This window comes from Mastigoproctus giganteus, chromosome 10 (genome assembly GCF_048544385.1).
Source record: "Mastigoproctus giganteus isolate SK-2022 chromosome 10, ASM4854438v1, whole genome shotgun sequence".
Taxonomy (NCBI): Eukaryota; Metazoa; Arthropoda; class Arachnida; order Uropygi; family Thelyphonidae; genus Mastigoproctus; species Mastigoproctus giganteus.
In genome coordinates, this window is record NC_143584.1 from 102488825 (window position 1) to 102508502 (window position 19678).

Here is a 19678-nt window from a genome sequence, read left to right on the forward strand (position 1 = left end):
TGCATGGAGGTTATACCCAGGATTACTAACAGTCCCACCATCGTGAAGGTGCAAGCAGAGGATTTGGCTGTCACAGACCGTCCGGACTTCGCCGAAATTGGGTCCACTTGACTTGAGTGTCACTCAAATATCAGTTCCATCAGCGTTTTAGACTCCCAGGTAGCAAGTACAGCTTGTCTGGCATATCCAGTATGAGCTTATGTAGCATCAGCCAAAAAAAAAATAACAATTTCACACAACCATTCCCATTCCCTATAAACGTTTGTCCAGGTCCCTCTTGAGTTTATTTAAGCTATCAATTTCCACAACAACAGATGTGGAAGTTGATAGCTTAGAATCTTACCAGTAATCCCAACAACAAACAGGCTGGGATTACTGGTAAGATTCTAAGATGGATTACTGGGTGGTTTGCAGGGCAGAAGGCTGTGATGGCCAGTTCGACTGGGATCAAAGTGAAAAAAGACACCACATGAAATGATCTAGAAACACCCCACAATTAGCTGTTAGAAGGGAACGTTTGTAGTTGTAATGCCTGGAAACGTTGCAAATGCCAATGTTTGTCAGCCAAGAGGCTTACTCTCTCCCACTGGGGGGGGGGGGAAGAGTAAGCTCGAAACTCTCTTGGCTGACAACCATTGATGAGGTTGTTTACTTTGGACTTCCATCATTACAGGGTCTTGGCAGGAGAGGCAATTACTGGTTGGTAGATGGAGGTGTCTTGTAGGAGACACTATGAGCTTACTCTCTCCTCATGGGCAAGACCACCAACACCATCTCTAACAGCGGGAATTTCCTAGATCGGATTCATACCCTATCCATCTCGGATGACCAAGTAATGGCCTCATTTGACATGGTCTGCCACTTCGATCCCAAATGAACTGGCCATCACGTGTGCCAAGGAGCTTCTGGATAACAACCAAACCCCGAGCAATAGATCTTCAACTTCAGACATTTGCGCTGCCCTTAGATTGTGCTTGACTTGTGGGGCTGTCATGTTTGGTGGCTCCATTTACCAACAGATACATGGTGCAGCCATGGGTTCCCCGGTTAGTTAGGTTACGGCAAACATCGCAATGGAGGAGTTGGAGAGTCGTGCATTTGTGGGTTTACCAGATCCCACTGCCTTTTGGTGTTGACATGTGGATGATGTGTTTGTGGTCATCCGCTGGGAGTCGAGAAACTGACTTTTGCACCACCTTAACTCTCTGATGCCTTTCATTCAATTCACCATAGAGCTGGAGTCAGACAATACCCTTCTATACTTGGATACCCTTGTCCAGTGTGAGGGCACGCTTTTGAAGACAACAGTCTATCGCAAGCCGATGTGTGCTGGCCAATTCACCAACTACCAGTCAGCAAACACATGCAGGCATCTTCTCGGCATAGTGCGAGTCCTGCTAATCCATGCCTGGACGCACTGGTTCTGCAGAAGAGAAATGCACTGAGATTACTAGAGTTAAGACAGATCTTGCAAAGTGCGGTTACCCTACCTGTGCCCTAGATAGGTGTGACCTTCAGACACAAGACCATGTGCAGTAATGACTCTGCCTTGACCACCTTTATCCCGTTCTACCTGAACCTATCACAACAGATTTCTAGAATCTTAAAGGCTCATGGGTTAAAGTGGCAGGAAGTTGCAATAAAACATTGGTTCTCTCCCTGCTGCAGAGTGGATTAGTCTACTGTATTCCCTGTTGTGACTGCACTGGCTGTTACATTGGGGAAACTGGCAGGAGGCTCAGTAGTAGTGTTTCTGAACATGAAAAAGCTATCTGTTTAGCAGACGTGGAGCACTCCGCCATTGCCGAGCACTTCTGGTTGACCCAGCATGACATTGACCCGTGCTGCGATGTCATGATTATTGATCAGTCCTGCCATCACAGTCTCAAAACTTTATTAGACATGCTGGACAGACAACTTGTGTAGTCGAGACACGCTAATTCGCATGTCTCAACTACAAAAATTAAATTTGTGGATCTCAACTACACAAGTTGTCTGTTCAGCATATCTTATAACAAGTGAATTTTATACTTGTGTATAGGCAAGAATGTTGGCATGATCTCAAAGAAAATGGGATAAAATCTGGGCTTCATTCAATTTGCTGAATGATTGAAAGGTGCTAGAATGGACGGATAAGTAAAGAGGACAGTCTACAAGAAAGTACTGAACTGCAAGTTAGGTGTGACAGGATGTGCATTGGGGTGGATCTTCTCCCAATAATAAAAACAGGTGTGTAAGATGAGTATGCCTAATTCTCATTCTTGCCAAGCCAATACCACTTCTCCTCTGTTTTATCTGAATCTGGAGAGCCACAATGCTGTATGTTGTTTTATCTGGTAAAGTTTGTTGTTGGTATTACTTTTCCAGATCTGTGACCAGTTTTTCATAAACAGGCCTTGTGAATTACAGATTGTAATCCATATAAAGAACTTCAAGATGCTGTGAGAATGCGGGTTGTTTAGTGGCAAGATAAGCAGTCTCAGTTCCCAGAATGTCCCAGTATCTAACAAAATGTTACTGATTGATTGGCCTCACTGCAGAAGAGTAAACTAATAGTGAACAGTTTTTCAGTGTAGGATAACATGAAGAGAAATTCTCCCATATGGCAAAGACTTCCCCTGAGAGAATCAGTATAGATTAGGGCAGATGAAATGGAACGTTCAATAATCTGGTCAAAGAGCATTATGGCAGCTCAGCATTGAAGATACTGCATGTAACTGGTAATCAGGTTGTAATTGTAAATGAAGGGAAAACTGCTGCTGCACCTACTGCATTGTCAGTTTTCGATCCATCATTGTATATTGCACAGGCATTGCAGTTGAGATTAGAATGAGCTGCATGCAACCGTCCAATAATGGAAGAAGAGAAAACACCCTTCCCATCAGAGAAAGTGGTCATCACGAGAGGCATGCATGAAATTGTAAACCAAGGTGTGTTACAGGAAGAGTTGTCCTGAGAAATGTCACTTAGATCAACAATCCAAGTATGAAGACGTTCTTTAAGTCCAAGTGACGCAGGTCGGTTTCACGTGGCTTACTCTTATAAAAGGAATCCCACTGGGTATCATACAGATACTCCCAACTAGGATGGAATAGAAGACTTTGGATCTTAGCAGCATAGTGTGACAGTAATGTTTTCCTGTGCAGTTGTTATGGCAGATCAACTGCACAGATCAACTGCTTCAATGTAGGGGCTTTGGACTGGAGAAGTCTTGAAAAGGAGAAAGCTTCTGCAGCTGTCCTCAGAGCACTATGCTAGGTGATGTTTAGCTGTTCTAATGTGCTCATCCTAGAAGTCTTATACCAGAGAACCGCAATCTAGGCATGAATGGATTAGAGACCTGTAGAGGTGTAGTAAGGTATACTGATCAGTTCCCCATGACAATAACGAGACTGATCAAAGTATCAGTCTCATTATTCATTATTCTTAAATGAATAAGTGAGCTTTGAAGTTTAGCTTGCTATCTAATATCAGTCCAAGAAATCTAATGGTATTAACAAGTGGGATTGGCATTTTGTTTATTTATAGTTCAAGAGCAGGATGGAGAGCCCATAGCTTGCAGAAGTGAGTGGCAGTACATTTCTTTTCTGATAGTTGATAACCATTCCAGGATTCTATTTTGGTTATGGCTAGCTGGAGCTACCATTCGATGGTGTTCATACTCTGAGACTGACAGGAAATGGTAAGGGCTTCTGCATATGCATGTAAGCTTCAATGGATTTTGGGATATCCCATGTCATGTTACTAACTGAAATTGCAAAGTGTTGAATTAAGTATCAAACCCTGTGGGATCAATACTCCTTCCATCTGAATGTGAGATGTAGAGAGTGTTTTTATATTGGACCTGAAAAGAAGGCAGGTGTAAGAAATTAACTATTTCAGGCAACTGTCCCCTTAGTCTTAGATGGCAAAGATCCATTACAATACCACGATGCCAAGTAGTGTCAAATACTTTTTCAAGATCAAAGTTGACCATGACTAGATGTGATTCATGACAAAGGCATTGCGGAAATAAGATTTGGCTTTGATCAGCATATCTAGGGTTGATCTGTTGTTCTGAAAATCATACCGATGATCTGGTAGGAGATTCGGTTACTCCAGGAACAAAATGAGCCTTGTATGAACCATCCTTTCAAAAATTTTACCCACACAGTTCATGAGATATTGGCCTATAATTTTGAACCAGGAAAGAATGTTTGCCTGGTTTTGGTATGGTGATAATGAATGAATGGAGTCAGGAAAAAGGATAGACATTGTCAGAGAAGATCCAATGGTAGAAAATCAACAGGGTATAAGTCCTCATCACGTAAATGCTTCAGCATAATGTAATGAAAACCATCTGAACCTACAGCACTGTTGGAAGATCTATTTAATGATTCTTTAACTTCTATTAATGTAAAGGGTTGGTTGTATGGGAATGAGCAGGTGAAGAAGTTGATTTTATATCATTCTGCACCAACTTTGATGTTCTGGAAGGAGGATGCATAGGGGGCAAAAGGAGAGATTGTAGCAAACGAATCTGCTAGTGCATTAGTAACTTCTTTGGGAGTAGACAAGTCTTTCCCTTTCCAGTGAAGTATTGGCATGGGTAACCGAACAAATTTGCCATTTAGCAATTGTATCCTTCTCCAGATGAGTCCTGTAACAGTGTCTTTTGTAATGGTTGAAGCAAAAGCAATCCACGAGGGATGTTTCACTTTGTCTAATTTGTCTTGCTTTACCTTCGAGTCTTTTAGATTCAATTAGGTTACTAGTGGTAGGATACTTGCAGAAATGATTCCATGCATGGTTTTTCTCCTGTTTGGCATTAAAGCAACCTTTATTCCACCAGTGATTTTGGTGAGCTCAATATATCTCAGATTTTGGAATGGAAGCATTAGCTGCAGTCAAAATTTGATTGGCTATGTAAGCAGTTACAATAGATTGTTGTTGAACATGAACTCTGTCTAAAAGTATTTGGACAGAATAGCCACTCCAGTTTGCCTTATTAAAAATCCAAGTGTATCACTGATCAGGATTTGGAGTTGCCCTGTTTTTAATGAGCAAATAATTGGAAAGTGATCAGCTAATACTGACCATGTCATGATTGGAAAGATGGATGGTGAACAAATTGACAGGTCAATTATAGAAGGAGATCCTGTAGGTAGGTGGATATAGCTAGGAGATCCGGTGTACAGGCTGTTATTAATGCGTAAGTGACAACAATCTCGCACTGAGGCACGGTTTATAATATTTAAGGCAGCACATGTACATTGTAATATTATAAATAGCAGGTCACACACAAAACACTATACAACTTATTGTATAAAGGAATCATTATTTAAAAAATAATTTTAACTAATTTATTTTAATTTCACAGAAATGTGTTAATCACAATGGGTAAAAAATCTCACGACCTTACCACAGTAATAGCAGCAGCAGATATGGATGATGTATAAGAAGCTGGATCACTCATATCTGCAGAACCACTGTGAGAATGTACTAAACTGGATTGATTAGAACTTTGTGTTGAGTGGTCTGTCAGAAAAATACAACTGGAATAATCATAGTCATCATCATCATCTTCTAAAGCTGACAAGTAGTTGAAGTCTTGAAGTTCAGTAGCAGCAGCTAATTTTGCTTCCTGGTACTGTGACTGAAAATAATTTTGAAATTTGTATTACTTAGGATAATCTTTATATTCTTAATTGCTAAACTACTGGTTGAAAAGAATGGTTTCTGTAGTATATATAATTTATCATTTGCCAATTTGAAAACTGGAGGGTTGAATCAAAAACTCAGAAGTAGGACAACGTTAAATGTCCTCAAATGAAGCTGAGATAGTCAGTATCAAGGAAATTGAAGTACGTTCTTATACAGAAACTTTGATTCTTTGTCTCACCAACAGACTAAACTAATCGTGGAACTAAACACTTGTATTGTAGCAAAATCAAGTGGCACTCCCAAAGGCAGAATGTGGTGTCCCCACAATAAGTTGCTATTGCCGGTGATTGTATTCTCAAGAAACTGGGAAATTTATTGTGCAAAAAAGGGTAGGTGTAAGTTGTTGTTATTATGGGAGTTTCTGGCACAAGGGCTACTTAGGCCATATTGTGCTTACTAACGTAAACAAGACTACATGTGATAACTGTCTGGGGAGCAGTTGGAAGTGTCCATACATTTCAAGTTGTTTTAAGTAGAAAAAAAATTTGGAGAGTTCTGCATTATTACATATGATGTGGCTGAGTGACAAAGATATTGTAGATCTAAAATGACACTTAAAATAGACTGTTGGGCACTGTTGAACAAGGCATACTGCAGAGGATCATTTCCTGTAGGCAGAAACAGATGATTACTAGGATTACTTTTCTATTTTTACAGAGGTTAGAAGTCCATAACTGTGATTGAGTTATGGGCAACAGTTAAGTTTCAGTTTAAACAGCTTATGTGTCTGCTTTTTCCACAGAAGTTTGATTATTCCATACATATTGCACCATATGGCTAATAATATTCTCTATATTGTACCTATAATCAGGATATGGGACAAGATCATTTGTTGAGCCTAGGAAAGGTGTGTGCATCATCTGCACACACACACCCTTTCTAGGATACCACTGTGGCCTAGGATCCAAGAAAGACAACAGTTAGCTGATGTTCACAAAGATGTATCAGCTCATGTCTTATGAGCTTTAATAAAGAATAGTAAGGTGAGGTGTTTTTCAAACTTAAGAGAGAGAGAGAAAGAGAGAGAGAGAGAGAGAGCTGTTTGAGTCAGTATATTAGAATTAGCAGTGACATATAATGCAAGAAAGCAAGCTTATACACCATCAACCAAAAAACTCACTTCACCTATCCATTCGCTCCAATACTTTGTCTAGTTCTTACTTAAATTCATTCAAGCTATCAACTTCCGCAACAACAGTTTCAGCAATCAACCACTCGCTGGCTAAGGCAAACTTCCACACATCTATTCTGGAACCGTCATTCCTCAACTTGAATTTATGCCTCTTGTGTGCATAATCTGAGCAAGAGGAAGAATCCCATCAGATTTTAGCTTGATTATACCATTCAAAGTCTTGATCAGATCACTGCAAAGGTGGCTACAGACACTGCAATGTGCAGAAATAAAGCCTTTCTCACTAAAAGCATCTATTTGTTCCCCTCACCAATCTCATTGCCCTACTTGTTCCAGCAGCTCCATGCCCTTCCTAAATGAGCCTTCCAGACCTGGAAGCCTGTCTGCACTGATCAGAGAAATCTCTCTCTCTCTCTCTCTCTCTCTCTCTCTCTCTCTCTCTCTCTCTCTCTCTCTCTTAGAGTAACTCAGTAATTCTGTTTTGGCTGGTGTAGCATAAGCTTCAGACTTCCTTGCACCATATGGCTAATAATAATAATAAAAACTTCATATCTGATTGTACAATTACCCCGAGGTCTTTTTCATTTTTAACTAACCTACGTGTAGTAACCACATAGTTGGTACATTACTCTGGAGTTACTGCTACCCATATGCAGTACTTGGCATTTGTCAATGTTAAACTTCAGTTGCCATTTCTCAGACCATCTGTCCAACCATTTCTCAGACCATCTGTCCAACCCTTCTAGATCCTTTTGCAGTAGCATATTGTCATTAACCACCCTGCCCACCTTTGTATTATCTAGAAACTTGGACATTAAGCCTGATATCAATTCTTAAATATCATTGATAAATACAGAAAACAACAATGGGCCCAACATTAAACTCTGGGAGACTCCACTAATAATGCTAGTTCAAGAACAGCAGTGTCCTTTGATTACCACTCTGGCTAAAACTTCATATCTGACTGCACAATTATCCCCCAAGTCGTTTTCATTCATGGTAGTACTCATGGTACTATCATGAGTGTAATACCACAGGCAATAATTTGCATTTGTCAATGTTCAACTTCAATTGACACCTTTCAGTCCATCTGTCCAACTTTTCTAGATCCTGTAGCAGTAGCCTGCTGTCACTAACAACCTACCAACCTTCGTATTGTATTCAAACTTGGACATTAAGCCTGATACACCTTCATCAATATCACTGATAAATATAGAAAACAATTGGTCAAGACCGAACCTGGGGGACTTCACTAATAACATTAGTCCACGATGAGCAGTGTGCATTGATTACCACTCTGTCTTCTCCCACTCAACCATCCCTTTACTCATTTCAGAAACTTGCCCTTAATGTCACACTGCTCCAATTTGTATAGACTCTTCCATGTTCAACAGTATCAAAAGCATTCCTGTAATCCAAGTATATGATATTTAAAATTAAAAAATGCAAAATTATTTTTTGCATCCAGTTCCTTTGTGATCACATTGTAATATCCAATCAAATTGGTCAGACAAGACCTTCCCCTTAACAAACCCATACTTGCTTCTGAACTATAACTGCAGTCTTGCCCAGATGATTCTGAATGCTTCTTTAACCAGTGATTCCATTACTTTCCCTGGAACAGAAGTTAGACTAAGATGTCTGTAATTACTCGCATGGACACATTTCCAGTCCATGGTGATCTCCCCAGAGTCCAAGGAAGTTTTCATAATTATGGCTAAGGGTTTGTTTACTTCCTTTAATATAACTGGATAGATTCCACCACCCCAGGTGCCTTTCTTATGTTCAATATCAAAAATATTTCCCCCACTTTACTCTCAGTTATTACAAAATCATTTAGTTCCCTGACAGGATCTGATAAGCTTCTGGTCTCCACTTCCCTACAGACCTCCTCATGTGTGAATGTAGAACCAAAATACTCACTCAGTTTGTTAGCTACATCAGCAGGTTCATTAACAATCGAACAGTCTATGTCAAGTGGACCAATCTGATTCATCCCCTTCCTTCTTGAACTTACTTAAGTAAAGAAGCCTTTACTGTTTTTTCTTAGCATTTTTTTGCGAAAGATTTCTTGTAATATGCCTTTGCTTGCTTAACATCCTATTAGGCAAACAAAGGAACAAGGGTGTTAGGCTCTTATCTAATACCGGTAGGTCAAAATGTTCTCAGTTTGTTTCCACAGTGGGTTGCCCATTGCAGATCATGTAATAGTAACCAAATAAGAAGAGCAGGGAGGCATTTAATTTTAGCTGAGTAGTTCATCTTTCTTCTGATACAGAGTGAAGATTTGTGAGCCTCACTTTGAATTGGGGATGTTCTGTAAGCACGTGATCTTATGATTGAAATTTGCTCTTAGGACTGCACTAAGAGCAGGGTGTTGTATGGGGACAAGGCACGCTAATAAACATGTGCGGCATGGTCTAGCCAAGACTAATTAATGGCCTATAAGTGGAGCAGGGTATAATAATCTGTTAGAAAATTATTATACCCTGCAAGCAAATTATTATAATTTGCTAAAAATCTACTAGAGATGACTCAGAATATGTTCATTTTCTTAATCGTCTTTGCAAGTTACAGCTGAGCTGTGAATTACAAGCTCCAAAAAAAAAAAAAAAAAAAAGCATAAGTGTTTTACTATTTTTATTTACTTAATTGTCATATTATATTGTACTTTATAAGTAGTTTTATAGTTCTAGTTACACTTGCTATTTTTGTTTCTAATTTAGATAGAGTTTTTGTAAGTTACTACTTAATATACATAAAACCGTTGTTTTGTTCGAATCTTGTTTTCGGATAGAGTGAGTGGTAGGGATCAAATTTTTAATTTTAGTAAATAGGTAGCTCTAAGGTAAAATTAGATAGCATAATGTGTATCACTGCATTTAGGAATTTATTAGATACTGTAGTATGGATAATTAATTAAATTTATTAATCTTATTAATTTTCATTGTTAATATCAATATCATGCCTCAGACTAGAGCAGCAAAGCAACGGTCACAATGTAGCAGGAGTGCTGTGACTTAGGGAGAACCTGAGGTGGGGGGCATTCTCGAATGCATCATAGCCTAAAAAATGTGCAACTTGTGAAATTTTTGTGGAACTTCTAGAGCAGGACATGGTCTAGCCAAGGAGTATGTCTTTGTGTGTGTGTGTGTGTGTGTGTGTGTGCGCACAGAGTGTCAAGAAATTAGGCACCTACTCAGTCTGCTGATGGGAGCTTATGAGAGTTTGAAGAGTTGGGTAGATGCACTTGAAGAGATTAAAATGGGGGCCCCATCAAGCTCTCAGCTGCCCAACTCGATGCCAGGGCTCATTCTCGTGCATCAGGCAACACAGCAGCAATGTCCAAGGCAGATTGCGCTGGTCCGACAGGAGTTAGTTATTGTCAGGGAGATGGGTAATAATACATTGTGTAAAAAGGGTAGGTGGAATAGGACCGGGGTATGCCAAGCAGAAGCAAAAGTTAATGGTGTTGTAGAACAGATATCTTTTAAGGGCACAAAGGGTGATATTGTTGTACATTTTGGCACTAATGATATTAAGAGTACGAGATCTGTAGATTTATTTAACAAGCATAGGTCAATGCTAAAAACAGTTGTGAGTTTGGGTTAAATCTGAAAGTGTCTGCAATTCTGCCCAGACACAATAGGGAGTATATGATGAGAGCCTTGTCAATCTATTTAACCTTGGAGGGATTGTGCATGGCTCATGTGGTAGAATTTTTCCCAGCTTGGTCTCTGCTTGTTAACAGAAGTTAACAAGCAGAGACCAAACTTTGTAGACGCAGTCTCTTCTGTAGAAGAGACTGCTTCTACAGGGATGGGATACACTTAACTAGAAGGGGTGCAAGAATATTTTTTTTGGCACCTCTGTAGCCAGGTGGGCAGGAGCAGCAGTGCGTAGCACACGCTTCTTGATTAGAACAGGGTTCGAGCCCGTGACAACCAAATACAGAGGATGCGGAAAGGTCAGAGAATGACCACTGCATATCCCCGGAGCAATATGGCCTTAGTTGCTAATGCTCCTAAAAAACCAAATAACAGCAAGAATATTTGCTGATGCTATCGAGGCAGTGTTAGGTGGGTTGTTAAACTGCTAACTTGGGTGGGAGGATTTACAGACTAAAAGGTTAAAAGCAGCCGAAGGCAGAGGTGAAAGTGATTCTTGAATTCTATTAGAATAAGCAGCAGCAGCGGGGTGTATAGGAGGGGGTTCAGTGACTGGTGGGAGTCATCATGAAACAAATAAATACACGGGCTGTGTTAGGCTAACTAAGAATAAGAATAGATGCATGTATTGGTGCACTTGCATGTATACCAATTCTAGAAGTATAGTAAATAAATTTGATGAATCTGAAGTTGCTGGTCAAGCCATCAAAGGCAGATATTGTTGGGATATCAGAGATGCTGTGTCACACAGATATTGGGAATGCAAAATTGGAATTTGTGGAGTACCCTGTGTGCAGGAAGGGATAACTAACTAACAAAATAACTAACTAACTAGTTAGTTAGTTAGTTTTTTGGTTTTTAGGAGCATTAGCAACTAAGGCTATATTGCACCGGGATATGCGGTGGTCATTTCCTGACCTTTCCGCATCCTCCGTATTTGGTGGTGACAGGCTCGAACCCCGGTCTAAAGAAGCGTGTGCTACGCATTGCTGCTCCTTCCCACCTGGCTACGGAGGTGCCAGGAAGGTAGGAGGGGTTATGCTGTTAGTTAAGAACCACATAAAATATAATGAAGTGCATCCAATTGATGTTGGTGGACAATGCAATGTTGAATCTGTTTGGTGTGACAGCACTGAGAAAGGAAATATGAGAGTAGGTGTGTGTTATAGGCCAAATGAATTTGATGAGTATGACGAGCAATTGTTCCAGAGAAATAGTGGGGCAGTAAATCAGAATTTCTTATAATGGGGGATTTTAACTTTCCAGATATTGACTGGAACTTGTGGATTGGTCACTCAGCGTACTCACACACTAGCAGGACTTTTTTGGATTTGTTGGATGACTTTTCTACAGCAGCATGTTCGAGAGGCAACTAGAGGGAGCAATACTCTTGATTTGATTATCCACAGGGATTGTTCTTGCATTACGAATTTGCAGATAAAGGAACCACTGGGTGACAATGATCACAATGTACTGATATGGGAATTACTTAAAGATGTAACTACCATTAAGGCTAAAGGGAAAGGCTTTCGCTTTCATAAAGCTGACTACATCAGCTTCAGACAGTTTTTAAATTCTGTACAGTGGGATCAACTGACGATGTTACCAACAGCAAATTTTAAGTGGGAAGCATTCAAGGAATTAATCGTGGAAGCTACTAAAAGTTTCATAGCTATTAAGAAATACTGTTCAAGGTTTAGGCCTAAATGGTGGCATAGAAAAAAAATGCATGGGATGCATATAAATTATCAGACGATGCAGAAATCTATGGCAGATATAAGTTAGTCTGTAATCAAGTCACAAAGGAGATTAGGCAAGCGAAGGCAGATTACAAGAAATCTTTGGCAAAAGATGCTAAAAAAACAGCAAGGACTTCTTTACTCATAAACTCTAGAAGGAAGTGGATGATTGGTTGGTTTAGTGTTTAATGGCATTGATAACTGAGGCCATAATGCACCAAGTCAAAATTAAAGCCGATACAAAAAAATCTGGTAGCCTATAAACTGGCTACCAGGAAGGGGATGAATCAGATTGGTCTACTCAATATTGATATTCTGACTGTTGATGATCTTGCTCAGATAGCTGACAATCTGACTGAGTATTTTGCATCTACGTTCACACATGAGGAGTTAAGGGAGGAAAATGCTGGAAGTTTATCAAACTGTAACAGGGTGCTTAATGGTTTTGTAATAACTGTGAGTAAAGTGGAGGAAGAACTGTTGAAGTTGAACGTAAGAGAGGCACCTGGGGTGGATGGGACCTATCCAGTTATATTAAAGGAGGCAGCAAAAGAAGTAAGCAAACCCTTAGTCATAATTATGAGAGCATCCTTGGGAAGTTCCCACGGACTGGAGATGTGCAAATGTGTTCCCAATTCACAAAAGGGATCTAAGGGTGACACAAGTAACTACAGACCAATTAGTTTAACTTCTGTACAGGGGGAAAATAATGAAGTCACTGGTTTTTTTGATACATATATTGGCTTTTGATATTGTTGCACATGGAAGACTGCTGTATAAATTGGAACAGATAGCACTGGATGCAAATTGCTGCTATTGATAAAGGGATGGTTGAGTGGGACAAAACAGACAGTGGTAATCAATGGACACTGCTCTTCATGGACTAATGTTATTAGTGCAGTCCACCAGGGTTCAGTGCCGGTTCCATTGTTGTTTTCTGTATTTATTAATGAGCAGGTATATATCATGATGAAGGTATATATCAGGCTTAATGTCAAAGTTTGCAGACGATATGAAGGTTGGCAGGGTTGTTAATGACACTAATGACAGTTGAGGGATAGTCTGAGAGGTGGCAACTGAAGTATATGGGTAGCAGTAACTCCAGAATAATGTATCAACTGTGTGGTAATACACTCAGAGTGGTAGTAGCGTACTGTCATTAGTGTCATTAACAACCCTGCCAACTTTCATATAGTCTGCAGACAAAGTTTGCAGACGATATGAAGACGATCTGCGGTGTCACACAGATATTGGGAATGCAGAATTGGAATTTGTGGAGTACAATTACAATTTAGCTCTGCATGGATGTGACATGATTTGGCTCTGTCTTATACTTTTGCAGTGGTGGAGTAAATGCAGAGATTGTGCAGTCAGATATAAGGGTTTCAGAGCAGTGCACACGATCTGCTAGAGTAGCTCATGGTGTCTTGTCAATGATATACAGGAATTTTTCTAGCAGGGATAATGTGATTATCCCCTTATATAGGACAATGGTCAGGCCACACCTTGAGTACTGTACACAGGTCTGGAGGCCTCATCTTAGGAAGGACGTAGAGCTGCTGCAATGAGTACAGAGAAGGGCAATAAGATTAGTGAACGGAACAAAGGGTTGCTCTAATGAAGAAAGGAAGTTTTGCAAATTACAGTTACAGTGTCTGGTGACTAGGCACCTGCAAGGTGATCTGATAGGTGTATAAAGCCTTGAATGGTTTGAGCATGCTCAATGCTTATGGGATTCTTCCTCTTGTTCAGAATAATCACCTGAGAGGGCATAAATTCAAATTGAGGAAAGAGAGATGTAGGATAGATGTGTGGAAATTTGCCTTTAGCCAGCGGGTAGTTGGTTGGTGGAACAGACTTCCATCCCTTGTTGTGGAGGTCGACAGCTTGAATAAATTCAAGGCGAAACTAGAGAAACATTTGGTGCAAATGGATGGGTGAAATGGGAAGGGTTTTTTTTTTTTTTTTTGGCGATGCTGTATAAGCTTGCTTTCTTGCATCATATGCCTCTACTAATGCTAATGCTTGATGTGTTCTTGGAAGTTAGCTTCTTAACAAAAATTAGCCTAGGAGATGAATACATTCATAATTGGAAGAGGATGATTGTATTAGTGTAAGTTAGGATGCATTTTGTGCTTGTTGCAGAAATGTATAACTGTAGATTATGTTTGATAGCCTGTATCTATTTTGTGCATCCATGGTTTAATGTTATTTATCGATATTTGTAGATGCCTCTCAATATAGCTCGTAACCTGAGAATGACAGGATATGGTAAAATCGTTAGCAAAGAGATACAAATTGAAGTATTTATAATGCTGTTTGTGATATGGTTTATTCTTATACCAAAGAAAGTGGCACTGGCTGAGAACAGAGACTCATCGCATGTATGTTTCAGAAAGAACTTACTGGTATTGAACTTGGAAAGACTTGTGTCAAAGGAAGTTTTGAATAAAATATGGTAAATGGCCTCTCACATCAACAGTATAAAGATCTCTTAGAATGCCACAGTGCCATGTGGTATCCGAAGCTTTCTCTATATGAAGACATACCACAATAATGTTGATTTCTCATGAATGCATTTCTTATTCAGCCTTTTCCACGAGATCCAAGGAAAAACTATCATTACTGATTACACCTCTTACACATTATTACAACTTTTGGACTCAAGGTACTAGGTGAGTTTACGGGGCAAAATTTTTTCCAAAGTTTTATACAAGCAGTTTGTTAAAGAAATCAGCATATATTTGAGAGGAACTGAATGATCTTTTTCTGGTTTACAGAAAGCTATTACATAAGAATGCTGCCAGGAACGGGGGAATATATGTTCAGAAAAGATTCAAATGTAAAGCTGTAAAGTGAGGATGATTATTTCTGATCTCGATTTAGAAGCATTATATAATACTAGCTGTTTCTTGGGGCATTTATGGATTCTTTCAGTTCAGATAGTGTGAGCAGTTAGTCAGAGGGAAAAGGACAAGTAGCTTTGAAGTTTAGTTTGGATTTCTCAGCTTTAGCTTTAATTTTTAGAAACAATGGCTGATATGTGGCAGACAATTTAGAGAACACAGTTCCTAAGGCATTTACAATTGCTGCAGGATTAAAGATCTCCTTCTCATTCCAGTTAAGAATATGAGGGTAATGTAAGGTATTTACCATTTAGCTGCTGCTGCTGCATTTTTTCTCAAATTAATCTCACATCAATATCTTTGTTGATTAATGAAGCAAATTATCTTTTTTTTTTTTTTTTTTTTTCCTAGCTCTGCATGGATGTGACTTTTGCAGTGGTGAAGTAAATGCAGAGTAAGTTCCATGCTGTGTTTTTCAGCATTTTCATTTTGTTACAATCTTTGTTCCACCAGTGATTGGTATGCCTATAGTCTCTTAACTGAAACTGTGGATAGTGATCGTTGAAGCTGTGATATGCTCGGTGACAGCATAAACAGGAAAAGACTCAATGATGTGATCATCAAAAGATAACAGTATATTTTTTTCCACACTGTACAAAATATCCTTTTGGAAAATTTCCATTTCATTTATGTTGGTCATTTTGGAATGAGTCATTTGAATTCTGCATATAAGCAGATAATATGAGAATATTGTCAAGTACTGCCCACGCAATACTTGGGAAGAGAATTGGAGAGCAGATAGATCTATTGCAGAAGTTGATCCAGTAAGAAAGTGGATGTAAGTAGGTAAGCCAGTGGTGTTAAATTCTGTCTATTGAGTAGCATTTCAGCAAGCTCTCTGTCTGGAACAGGATAATATATGATGTCCATTTAAGTCTTGTAATAAACAGACAGGAGACTAATCACAATTCAAGGTTTTCCAGTTGTCAATTTATCTTCAATTAAACTAAAACGAGCATTAAAGCAATGCCAATCACTATATGTATTGCAAGGAACTCTAGAGTCTACAAGTATGACTACTCCTCCATGAGCACTATATGTAAGAGACCTGTCTTGCTGAAATAGAATATAATGTTTAAGTGATGCAGATACTTGAAGTTTTAGATTTTGTCTCTTTAAGCAGATTCCCACAGGATGGTTGATTAACTTGTAGATTTCATTTATGTTGTTGCAAAAGCCTCTCCATCAGACTATGTTGTTCACTGTTTAGATTTTAGAATTAGAAGTCGAATCGGTCTGTGTTTCAGAGATGATCTGCTTGTAACGATCAATTTTTATCCTTATTTTTGGGAAGATTGGACATATGTCTATGTCATCCTCTGCAGAAAGATCTAGAATGGGTTCATCATGACAGTAATTCTCTACAATATCCATAGCAGAGGTATCAGTTGATTTCTTTCTAACATAATTTGTATTTTCCATTTGGTCTGGTGTTATTAGAGATGAATGAGCAGTAGGTAGTATTGAGATTGGGATATTATTTGTCCTATCTACAGTTTGTTGTTTTATCGATTGAGGTGTAGCTGAGGGCAGTGTTTGAGCCCATTCTGAAATTGACAATTGGGAGAGCTGATGTATCTATTTGAGTTGAGACTGAATGGTATCTCTGGGATGCTTCAGCATACGTACATTTTGACATATTTTGTAACTGATGTTTTCTTGCTTTTGAGTATGAGACTTTGTTCTCCACTTTGTATTTCTGGATTTTTTCTCCAACTTCCACAGAACTTAGAAAAGACTGCATTTGCAGTTGGAACACCACGAAAATCGGGCATTACAATCAGTACGAATATGTTCCTTTTTTCCACAGTTTGAGCACACTAAATTGCCCCAACACATAGTTTGTGAGTGTCCAAATTTCTGACACTTGTAGCACCACCTTATAGGGTGCTACAATTTATGCCCTCTCAGGTGATTATTCTGAGCAAGAGGAAGAATCCCATCAGCATTGAGCATGCTCAAACCATTCAAGGCTTTATACACCTCTATCAGATCATCTCGCTGGTGCCTAGTCTCCAGACACTGTAATTTGCAAAACTTAAGCCTTTCTTCGTAAGAGCACAACTTTGTTCCATTCACTAATCTTGTTGCCCTTCTCTGTACTCGTTCCAGCAGCTCTACATCCTTTTTGAAATGAGGCCTCCAGACCTGTATACAGTACTCAAGGTGCGGCCTGACCATTGCCTTATACAAAGGAATAATCACCTCCTTATCCCTGCTAGAAAAATTCCTGTATATCATTGATAAGATACCATGAGCTACACTTGCAGCCTGTCTGCACTGCTCAGAGAACTTCATATCTGCCTGCACAACCCCCCCCCCCAGGTCCCTTTCATTCTCTACCACTATCAGTGTAGTGCCACAGAGTTGATACGTTGCTCTGGGGTCGCTGTTTCCCCATATGTAGTACTTTACACTTGTCAATGTTAAACTTCATTTGCCACCTCTCAGCTCATCTGCTCAACCTTTCCAGATCCTGTTGCAGCAGCATAGTGTCAGTAGTGTCCTCAACAACCCTGCCAACCTTCGTATCGTCTGCAAACTTGGACATTAAAGCTTGATATACCATCATCAATATCATTTATAAATACAGAAAACAATCAAGAAGCGTGTGCTATGCACTGCTGCTGCTCCTTCCCACCTGGCTACGGAGGCGCCTACTCCTGGATAGTATGGAATGTAGGCAGTTGGTGTATTGTCCTGGTTCGGGGGGCTTGGATGGGCTGAGAGTTCCTATGCTTGTAATAGGCACCTGTCTAGCACATGGGTTGGATAGCCACATTTGGTTAGGTCTGCCTTCACATGAGAGATCTCGCTGCATCTAATTGCATCAGTGCTGGAATGGCTCCAAGCCCTGGAGAATAGAGTGCGGGCAGTGCTGTTGAGATGACTGGGTGCATGGCCGGATCCGTAGTTTGTAAATTGTCCGCACCATATAGTTTCACGGTATACCGAAGTCTCTAGACCTGGGCCTATGCGCTGCACTAAGACATCCAGGAACGGGAGTGATTCGTTGACTTCTAAGTTTAGGGTAAACTAGATGAAATTAGATAGGGAATTGAGGTGTTTTAGTAATGCTGTTTCAGAGCCACGTGGGATTACAGTGAAAATATCGTCAATGTATCTGTACCATGTTGTAATAGGCACAGGTGGGTTCAGGAGTATCTGCTTCTCCAAATCTTCCAAGGCGATGTTGGCTACTGCGGAACTAACAGGGGCATCCATAGCAGTGCCATGCACCTGTTGGTAGACTGAATCCTCAAAAGTGAAGATGCTGCTTGATAAACATAGGTTGAGGGTAGTGCAGATGTCATCGGTTGATAATGATGTTCTGGTTGAGAGGCTTAAGTCATTCTTGAGGAGCCTCCTGGAGCAGTGTACGGCCTGTTGGACGGGAATTGAAGTAAATAATGAAACCACATCAATTGATGCCATGACGGTGTTGTCAGGAATTGAAAGGTCTTTAATGAGGTGGATGAATTCACCGCTATTTTTGACAGTGTGTGTGTGTGTGTGTGTGTGTGTGTGTGTGGTATTTCCTACAAGAGGTGATAGGAGGCACGCACTATACTTAGACAGTTCATACGTTGGAGCATTGCAGCAGGATACTATAGGTCTGAGGGGAACACCTGGTTGATGGGATAAGAATCCCATCAGCATTCAGCTTTCTCAACCCATTCAAGGCCTTATACATCTCAATCAGATCACCTCACACGTGCCTACTCTCCAGGCGCTTCAATTTGCAGAATTTAAGCCTTTCTTGGTAAGAGCATCTCTTTGTTCCCCTCACCAATCTGGTTGCCCTTCTTTGTATTCATTCTAGCAACTTTACATCTTTCCTAAAATGACACCTCCGGACCTGTACACAGTACTCAAGATGCGTCGTGTTTATTGCCTTGTACAACACAATAATCACCTTCCTGTACCTGCTAGCAAAATTGCTATATATCATTGACAAGACTCCATGACCTGCCCTGGCAGCACGTCTGCACTACTCAGCAAACTTAATATCTGACTGCATAATTATCCCCAAGTCTTTCACTTTCCACTTCCCTGAGTGTATTGCCACATAGTAGGTACATTTCTCTTGGGTTATTGCTACCCATATATGCAGTACTTTGCATTGCCAATGTTAAACCCCAGTTGGCACTTCTCAGCCCATTTGCTCAACTTATCTAGATCTAGTTGGAGTAGCATACTGTCTTTACTGTCGTTAACAATCCTGCCAACCTTTGTACCATCTGCAAACTTGCAAATTAAGTCAAATATACCTTCATCAATATCATTGATGAATACACAAAACAACAATGGGCCCAACTGAACCAAGAGGAACTCCACTAATAACATTCGTCCACGAAGAGCAGTGTTCCTCAATTACCACTGTCATCTTCCACTCAACCATCCCTTTATCCATTGCAGCAACTTACCCTTAATGCCATACAGCAAAAAAAAAAGTAAACATAACTTTTGTCGTCCCACCCCACATTGGCCAGAAGTGGAAGAAGATGTGAAAAAGTGGGTAGGAGGTGA

General features: G+C 40.0%; 1 protein-coding gene across 5 annotated transcripts in view; it reads right to left on the bottom strand.

The window, feature by feature from the left end:
- The window catches only part of LOC150079193 (pleckstrin homology domain-containing family G member 5-like), a 559615-nt gene that overhangs the window by 103199 nt on the left and 436738 nt on the right, over positions 1-19678 (bottom strand). For all 5 annotated transcript variants that reach the window (XM_090382446.1, XM_090382448.1, XM_090382445.1 and 2 more), the window contains one exon: positions 5402-5635. In XM_090382446.1, coding sequence (XP_090238572.1) covers positions 5402-5635 — 234 coding nt within the window. The remainder of the gene's footprint in view (positions 1-5401; positions 5636-19678) is intronic.